This window comes from Primulina tabacum, chromosome 4 (genome assembly GCF_025594145.1).
Source record: "Primulina tabacum isolate GXHZ01 chromosome 4, ASM2559414v2, whole genome shotgun sequence".
Taxonomy (NCBI): Eukaryota; Viridiplantae; Streptophyta; class Magnoliopsida; order Lamiales; family Gesneriaceae; genus Primulina; species Primulina tabacum.
Window position 1 is genome coordinate 41,224,882 of NC_134553.1, and position 9,643 is coordinate 41,234,524.

Below are 9,643 nucleotides of genomic sequence, written 5' to 3' on the forward strand. Positions count from 1 at the left end.
TCCCCTAAGCATAGAATTATGGCACTTTGAGCCTTCGCTGCAATGACTGCCTGTTCTTTTGAATCTTCTGCTGTTGGTTCTCCACCTTTCAGAGCTTCAACTAGCCCTTGTTGAATCAGAATAGCACGCATCTTGATTCTCCATAGCCCAAAGTCATTGTTCCCTGTGAATTTCTCGATGTCATATTTCATGGAGCCCATCTTCTTGATTTGACTATGTTTTGTTGATCGTTTCCCACGGACGGCGCCACTTGTTATTTATTGGTTTCAAAACAATCAAGATTGATGGAAAAAGCGTTCCTGCTTCACTCCCTGATGTACCAACACTCACGAAAATGGAATAAAGAATAAACCAACACACGAGTTTACGTGGTTCAGCCTTGAATGACCTACATCCACGAGGAGAAAGACGACCAACTCTTTTATTAACCACCGGGGAGTTTTACAAATTACAGAGACATGAATTGCACACTAGAATTTTACAGATCAAGCCTAATCTCCTTGACCCTTTCTTTCATCTGGTGCATTTGCCTCTTGTAATGCTCTTATGTCTCTTCTGTATCCGAGAGTTCCCTTATGTATAGCAGGAGCTGACTTGCATGCTTTCATTTCCAGCTCATCCAACTTCCTATCATAACGGCTCCTAACTCCCTCAACTAACAGAACCCAACTTGTTGCCAAATCAACGGTTTTGTGACTCCCATTGACTTATCATTTGTAGCAACTATTTTGAGAGACCTCAATCTTCACTCAACAATATCTTTAGGACACCCTCTAAATGGATAATTTTTTTAATTACTGTAGATAAATTTATTGAAAAAATATAAATGATTTTATTTAAATGAAAAAAAAGATATTAATAAATTGAAAGTGAGACAGTTAAATATTTCATCGTAAAATATGAAATATTTGAGTAATGTGAAATTTGATTGATGATATGGTGAGCAACAAATATTCGAGAGAAATGTATTTGTTTCTATGTTATGATTTTAAAAAAGAAAGTAACATCTCTTCGAGTCTGTTTTCCCGCACGTTGCTTAAACCCTAATCCTCATCCTCCCCACTGAAATTGACTCTCACTATCAAATCCGATCATGACGGAGGATTCTGGAGAAATCGAGAAGCTTTATGAGTACTGCGAAAAACTCAACGAAGCCAAAGACAAGTCCCTAGTTAGTCGACCTTTTATCTCTGTTATCTTTAAGATTTTGGGGTTCTGATTTTGGGTTCCTGTTAACAAATGCCTCCTCTTTGCTTTTTCGGGAGCAGAATAAGGTGGATTACGAGGGAATAATAGCGGCCGCGAATGGAAGTGTCAAGGCGAAACAATTGGCGGCACAGATGATACCAAAGTTTTTCAAATTCTTCCCGGACCTCTCGGAGCAAGCTCTTGACCAGCATTTGTATCTGTGCGAAGATGAGGAGCTAGGGGTAAGCATATACTATCAATTTAGCGTATTTCTCTCCGAATATTGCTTTTTTCATTTTTCACTTAGACTGGTAGAGTTGACATTATTGCTGCATGCTATTGGCTTTTTGAAAGATTAGTTCTATGGGGTGAGCATTTACTATCAATTAAGCATTATATTGTGTCAGTTCTATGGAAAAAAAATACTCGGACGTGATATTTAGTGAGGACATTGTGATTTATTGTACAGAATGTTGTTTTATCATTAATTTTCTAAATAGAGCACAACTTTTGTGAATTAAGTTAATTTTTTGGTAAGAAACAGAATATATTAATAAGTTTGATGGTAAATGGAAGAATGAGACATTCTTCCAATTGATCCTATGAAAAAGCAAATTGAAATCCTAATTTGGATGCCTAATCTTGTCACATGAAGTTAAATTTGATTCATTAAGATCACAATTCAAGGATAATGTAATATGTATGAAACAAAAAAATAGCGATTTGTATTTAATAAAAAATATGATTAAATGGGATTGAATATCTACCGAACCTATTCCCTTTGGAACAATTACTGTATCTTCATTTGTTTATTGCTGAAGGTTCGAGTTCAAGCTATCCGAGGGCTTCCTTTTTTCTGCAAGGATACACCTGAACATCTGGCAAAAATTGTTGACATACTTGGTCAACTTCTTATAGCTGGTATCTTAGCCTTTGATGTCTGTTTGCATCTTTGCAGTTTTGTTTGTCTTTTGTTTGATTAAACATTTTGGTGATTGTAGGAGATAATGTGGAGCGTGATGCGGTGCATAAATCCCTTATGTTGTTATTGCGGCAGGATGTAAAGAGTAAGCCCCAGCTTATAAAATTAACCATTTCAAGATAAAAAAAAGTATATGGAAGTTATTTAAAAAAATAATCTGGACCTTTTATATTCTATCGCGATTCGCAGCACGATCAAAACCTACGGTTGTTTGAAATTTTTAAACTTTTTAGAAATTTTTTTGGGATTTGAAATTCTCCATCTGGATATATTCTAATAAAAGATCATCAGACATAGGACGGGAACATATCTGCCTTGGTTATTTTTAGCACTTCCTCTGAATAATGGTTGTGAGGATGTTAATGTTATTCTTGGGAGCTAGGTTGAAAAAGTTTTTTGCTAGAAGGAAATTTGGCTTAAAGATTTCATTTAATGGCCTCTGATAATGTGAAAGTTTTTGGATTGTATTGGATTGGCATTTCTACATTGTCTGTGTTTCAAAAAATCAGAATGAGAACTAAATTGTCCATGAGCATTGTAGCAGACTGGGATTTTGTGTATGAGAATGTGTCACTGTTGAAAATTAGATGTCCTATATAGTACATTGAATGAACCGAATAGCCCCCAAAATTGAATTGACCAATTTTTTTCAATCAAACCGACCCAACCGATTTTTTCATTACTGAAATAACCAAGCCGAATCAAAACCGATTATTTCTGTTTGGTAACCTAATTTTTAGGGGAAAAAAAATCTGTGGACATGACACAATGATCACACTGCAACTGGGCAAGAGAATGGGAAGATATCGATGCATTACTTTCTTCCTTACTGAGCAAAAGAACGAGAATAGATCAGTAATTTATCAAGAAAACCAACAACCCAACACAATTAATGCATGTGCAGAAATTCAATATTATTTAAAATAATTAGTTTAAATCAGTTTACCCGATTTTTTGTATCAATAACCAAAATCCAACCAATATCTTTAAAAAATTAAAACCGATAATTTGGTTTGGTCGGTCAATTCGGTTTAACCGACTTTTTCCTCATTCCAAAACTTTTTGTTACCATGAAGATGTATACTTCTTAAGGTGTTGTGTACTCCAAAACTTGGAAGGAGTCGTATATCTGAATGACACTTTTCCATTTATAGCTTTGAAAACGAGGATATTCCATTATAAGGCTATTGGAAGTCTGGCCTCCTGAATTTTTTGGTCTTTTGTGCAGCAAACTTGTCTGCATTTGTGGGAACATGATTTTGGAGATGCTATTTATGTTAAATGGATAGCTTGTGCATGGATCAGCAACAATGGAATGGGATCCGCTTGAAGGGAGTTATGGCTCAACCATATAAATCTTTAGTGCAACCTTGCAAAAATTAAACTGTTGTATGACACAGAATGCTAATATGCGTATACATAATTCTGTTGACGTTTTAAGTCTGTGAGTTGTTTAGATACTAAAATTACTAGATTTCACTATGCCTGGAGTGCATGGCCTATGGTTTGATATACTGCAATTCAAAAGATGAGTGCCTAAGTGTATTCTCTGAAGCCATTTGCTGCGTTTGCCTCAGCTTCATTAACAGCTTTATTCAAGCACATTGGAAGTATGGATGATCGAAATTCCGAGGATCTCAGCTCGTGGGAGACCATCCGTGAAAAAGTTTTGTGCTTTATACGGGACAAGGCATAATTGATTTAGTTTGAAATTAATATTTTTTCCTCCAAAGTTTCACATTGGGTGAATCTAAATGTGGCCATTTTTCAGGTGTTTCCTCTGAAAGCCGAGCTGTTGAAGCCACAAGCTGAAATGGAGAGACATATAGCTAATTTGGTGAAACAGGTAATTCTTGACTGATGGGGCATTGGAATTAAATTCTTAATCCTTAATATCTTGGTCATACTGTACAGTCTCATTTCTATTCTTTGGGCATAGATTGCGCATAAAGTTGACGACTTCTATAACCTTTTGTTAGAAGCTTATTTACACCAATTGACCAATACATTGATATGTTCTTGGTCCAGAATTTGCAAGACGTGACTGCAGTGGAGTTTAAATTGTTCATGGACTTTTTGAAAAGCTTGAGCTTGTTTGGACAGAACGCGCCTGTTGAGCGAGTTCAGGAGCTTGTTGAAATTATTGAAGGCCAGGCTGATCTAGATGCTCAGTTTAATGTATGTTCATATATTCTATCTCGATCCCATCATTATATTTATGTGTTTGATGTTGCCAAGCCTACAGTTTTATCAATTATATTTGTTTGGATTATTGTAATATTGTTGCCTTTTTGTTTATCACAATTAAATTCCTTATTTTTATATTATATCTTTCCAAAATGTTGAATCTTGGGAGTAGTATGGTCTTTGAGAATGAGTAATTCTGATGTTTACAGCTTTCTGGTTCTGAATGCTCATTTAATTGCAGTACATGGTATTGTGGGTCATAAGAATACGGATAGTGTTGCAACCACATATTAAGAACTCAAATTATATGACAAAATACAAATAGAATAGAAATATTTTTCCAGAGTAAGTGCCTATGGACCTTCCTGACTTGGGCCCTTTTTTGTTAAATATCTAGGCCTGATAATTGGGTTGGTAAGAATACCGTCTTCCTTCAGATTAGTCTTGTCCTCGAGGCTAAGAATTGAGAGTCGAATTTCAGAAAGGCTGCCTTTCTCAATGACAATTAATGCTCTTTCAACAGACTTGGCAATTTCTCACCCTCTATCCCATTTCTTGTTAGCATCAATTAAGCCAAAAATAATGATATTAGGGAGGGAACCTTAGAAATGGTGACTTCTCTCCCCTATCCAAGTTCTTGTTCAGATCAAGTATCCGGCCAATTATGATAACAAGAAAAGAACCTTTTCCATTCTTTCCAGCCAAATGCAATTGTTGAACCCCAATTGTGATGGTTACAATTAGTACTTTAATCACTGTTTCCATGGATTCAAGAATAATTTCTGAGTGATCAACCCTCATAGCTATAAAAAAAATGCTGGAACCTTTCAATAATCTGCTGGTTACATTCCAAATCCAACATCACAACACAATACCTAATCTTAGCCATCATCTTGAGAATTGAGGCCTTCTTATTGTAAGATCTACTAGAAGTGTCAGATAAATCCTCAAACCAAGATACAATCAAATGAAAACTTCCTTCGTTTTGTCATCTTCATATGGAGGAACTTGTCAGTAATTCTGGTGATTTCACTGATACAAGAAGCCATTCCTACTTTTACATCAATATCAGAATGCTTGAAAAAATCTTCTGCTATCAGTGCATCCATTAATGGTAAACAAGCTATTAACATGGAATTGGCTGGTGACTGCTCTACTTTTGAGAGAAGTTTATCCGCTCGATGAAGGAGACGGAGGAGTTTATCCACAGTAGAGATAGGCCGAGAAAGCGTTTTCCCAACTGCTGTGAGTCCTTTTTCCAGCTCCACATCTGAAATTGGCAGCATCATCTTTTTATGCCACACAAACTGCATGGTTGCCCTTTCCGTTCCGACTAAAGATCTGGCAGGTCGGACCAATTGTTGCAACCACAAATTAAGAACTCAAATTATATTGCAAATAGAACAGAAATATTTTCCCAAAGATAATCTCTGTACACAAAACGTAGCCAAATGCTGGTATTTTCCTAGCTAAGCTAGTTACAACCCTCAAAACAAACCACCGGATGAATATCCCCCTCCCCTCTCCTCTCATTTATTCTTCTTCTTTTCTCCCCTTCCACGTGATCTGTAACTGCCTCTAGACCTTCTTGACTTGGGCTTGTTTTTGTTAAGTATCTAGGCCTAATAATAATTGGGTTCGTAACAGATAGATAGCGTGTGAGATTCTCTGCATATGTGGTACTACGTTGGTTTCAGTTCCTAGATTCTTTTTTCACAATTTGTTATATTTGTTTCCATTCGAAACAATTGCTGCAATTCTTGGCCTTAGAAAATAGGTAGGTATGAGTTTGTCTGCATTTGTATTATTCAGAGACCAGATTGCAGTTTCTTATTTTCTTTCTTAATTTATTACATTATTGTCGCCTTAAAAAAGTGTACATAATTTGCCTACTTTTTTGTTTTAAAAAAGTTCTCCCCCTTGCGAGTGCTGGCTCTTTCTTGGACATAAAAACAGTCAAAGTCTATATATTTTTTAATTTTATTTGACAAGCTTCCTCCTTGTTCAGGTTTCTGATGGAGATCATATATATCGGTTTATATCATGCCTCCACATGGCCCTTCCATTTTTCATGGTGCACTATAATACTAATCATTATGTTTCTTTGGTTGTTGAATTTATGTTATGTGTTGATCTCATGCATATATGTGATTTTAGAGGGGTGCATCAAGTAGCAACTTCTTCATCTATCTGAACAAGCAAATTCTCCCAGTTTTTGACAAGGTAATATGTACTGACCAGACTAAATTAATGGCTATATTGTGAAAATTGAGAGAACGAAAAGTTTAATGTTGCAATGCTTTATTCATTTGCTCTTTTAGATCCCTGCCATTATTGATGAAGCCATGCTTTGCTTTTTGCACAGCTCCTACCTTTGATTATACCTTTCTATACTCCTGGTTCTTCTTTTTATCTCCTTTTTATTTCTCCTTGTCGGTTTCATCAACATCATGCTCAAATTGGTGAAATTTTTTGGGTTTACCACGTCTTGCTTTTTTTTTTTTTAAAATTGTGCTTTGGTAATTGCAGAATCCACATTGTAATAACAGCTTATAATAGATATTGTTTTCTAACTTTTTGCCTTGATAACAGTTTTTATGAAATTGGTTGAAGCCTGGCCAGCTCCATTAAATATTGTTTAAAGAACTTTGCCTCTTTTTTACAACTGAGAAGCTTCGAGCTTAAGGCATCTCATGACATTTCCCTTATTATTTTACTGCTTCATTTATACAAATTTATTTTCTGAGTCATCTGATGAAAGTTTACCATTCTTTGCATTAGCTTCCTGAAGAACAGAGACTAAGCTTACTCAAGAACCTTGCTGAATGTTCATTTACTGCAAAACCTCAAGATTCAAGACTGCTTCTTCCAACAGTTGTTCAGCTTTTGAAGGTATTATTTTATTCGTCATGGATGAAAAGGTGCAAAGATTCGTTTTAAGTCCATATTATCATTTGTGCTATATTATTCCACAATCCATTCTTTCATTTGTATTTTGATGCTATTTGATGTGTTGGTCATGCTATTTGATGTGTTGATCCTATCTTTTTGATGCCTTATAAAATCGTCAGTGTTCTAGCCAGACAGGAGATGTAATCGTACCTGCTTAGCCAAATAAATTGCGGCTTAACACTAGGCTTATAATAGCAACAGCTTTGTTTTTGGTTTTTTATTGTGGATATAAATGAAGTAACAAATTGATGAGTGGTATATTGTGCATGGATTTATATTCAGTGAATTCTTTCTAAATTACTATTTTTTCTCCCAGAAATATTTAGTACGAAGAAAGATTGAAGAAATGAACTTCACTAGTATCGAGTGTTTGCTTTATGCATTTCACCATTTAGCTCACAAGGTACAAATACTGCTGTATTTCACGTGTATCTGTGTATCTTGCGTTGCTAAACTGACTTCCAAATCTATTCACGAATTTATAGACTCCGTAACGCCTCAAATAGCCTGTGTGGCTACAAGATTGTCACTGGACAAACATCTGACAGGCTTGGAGAAGATTTTTCAGAGCAATATAAAGACTTTACAGAGAGGTACTTGTGAACTAAATGATCATCAAACTCTTTACAGTAAACCAAAAAATTTAGAATGATTCGGATGGTACTTGTTACTTGGTTTTATGGAGTGGTACTTGTTACTTGGTTTTATGGAGTGAGAAGGCTTTTTGATTTTTTATTTATTTGTGTAAACCCTTTTTTCGTTCTGAACCAACTTTTTTATCATCTACTCCTGATCAGCTTCGTAGCTTCTTTATTGACTTAGTTTCTTCTAGGACTTGTGCCATTGTCATTAAGTCATTTTTGAACCTTCAAATTTTGATTTCTTGTTAATTGATGAAACAGATTGAGCACTATTGAGGTTTTATCTAGAGCAATGATTAAAAAATTGACCCAGGGGATGGCGGATCATAATAAAGCAATGGTTGCAGCAAAATTAGAAGAAGAAAAAGACGTGATTGTAAGTCCTCCCTTAGCAAGAATGACATTGTTTTGACGCCTCCTTTCCAACATTGACATTTGTATAATTCCCTCTCATAATTTCACCTCGTTCTTTTATCTTGCAGAAGAAGCAGAAACAGAATGCTACTACGGGACTTCGTTCCTGCAACAACATACTTGCAATGACCCAAGTGAATGCTTTTTCCAACTTTTCACTGTATTTGTTAGCACATTATGGTAGAAACCTTGAATGATATTTATGGCATTCGATATCTACTTCTTGTAAGATGTAACGTAGTTATCCAGTTTTGGAGAGTTTACAACAATACCCTAGATTTTAAATAGTGGTCATTATTACCCAAGCTTTAGTTTACGTTCAATTCGTCAGAGCCGCAGAGTTTAACCACACGAGTCTCTCTCCTTTCCAACTTGAGATCTTCTATATTTTGATGATTACTCTTCTAATTCGTCTCATATGATACATCATGGTTTGCATTCAGCCTTTGCACTCGAAAGTACCTTCATTCATTGGTGACAAGAAAATTACTTTGTCATGGAAAGAAACCACCCCCACCATTGCTGCTGCTGCTGCTGCCGGGTAAGAAGAAAATTCCAGACGTTTTTTAACCACTATTACCTACCATTTTCCATTCTATTTGTTGATTAGCAAACGCTTGCCGTTCCAGTAAAAAACGAAGTGCTGCCAATTTATCCGGCACTAGGGCGTTGAAAAAGGGTCGTGGTGCAGAAGGAGATTTTCAGAATCCACTTCTAAACAAGGCATTTGAAGGGTTAAATGACGGAAGAAGTCGAAATCGAAGTCGAGGTCGAGGGTGGAGGGCACAGGGTAGAGGAAGAAGTTACCGTTAAAATGAGATCGTTTCCTTGTGGCATTTTTCCCAGGTGGCACTTACTCTTAACCTAGCTCTAGGGTACATTAAATTTATTTGATGGGTTCCAATGGTCAGATTACCGCTTGCGTTGTGTAATTTCAACTGTTAAGTCATTGCTCGATCTAGCGTGTCACTTTCTCAAAATTTGTTATCGGTAATACTTTTATGAAAAGATCTGCCACATCATCTTCGGTTGATACTTATATATATACTTAGGAACCAAAGATCTTTTGAGTACTTAAATGATCAAATAATCATCGATGTATATAACAATATCCATATAAAAGTGTTTTAGTACATTGATGTGTATTATGATTAATTAACATATATTCTAATGTGAAAAATTGAATTCATAGCTCAAAAGCATGGAGAAAAAAAAGTAACAATAAAAAAGTAATCAAATTTGGTTAAAAAGAATTGGAGTATATGAAAATTGAAATGAA

At 35.6% G+C, this 9,643-nt stretch overlaps 1 protein-coding gene across 1 annotated transcript; it reads left to right on the forward strand.

The window, feature by feature from the left end:
- The first annotated feature begins 1,084 nt into the window (after positions 1-1,084).
- LOC142543273 (apoptosis inhibitor 5-like protein API5) lies at positions 1,085-9,399 on the forward strand. Its single transcript, XM_075650437.1, has 16 exons — positions 1,085-1,171; positions 1,269-1,430; positions 2,010-2,109; positions 2,190-2,255; positions 3,748-3,860; positions 3,942-4,016; positions 4,199-4,348; positions 6,366-6,431; positions 6,515-6,580; positions 7,139-7,249; positions 7,626-7,726; positions 7,795-7,902; positions 8,212-8,326; positions 8,433-8,498; positions 8,808-8,905; positions 8,994-9,399. Exons 1-16 carry the CDS (start codon positions 1,094-1,096, stop codon positions 9,175-9,177), a joined length of 1,659 nt encoding a protein of 552 aa, XP_075506552.1. The 5' UTR covers positions 1,085-1,093; the 3' UTR covers positions 9,178-9,399.
- Positions 9,400-9,643: the final 244 nt, after the last annotated feature.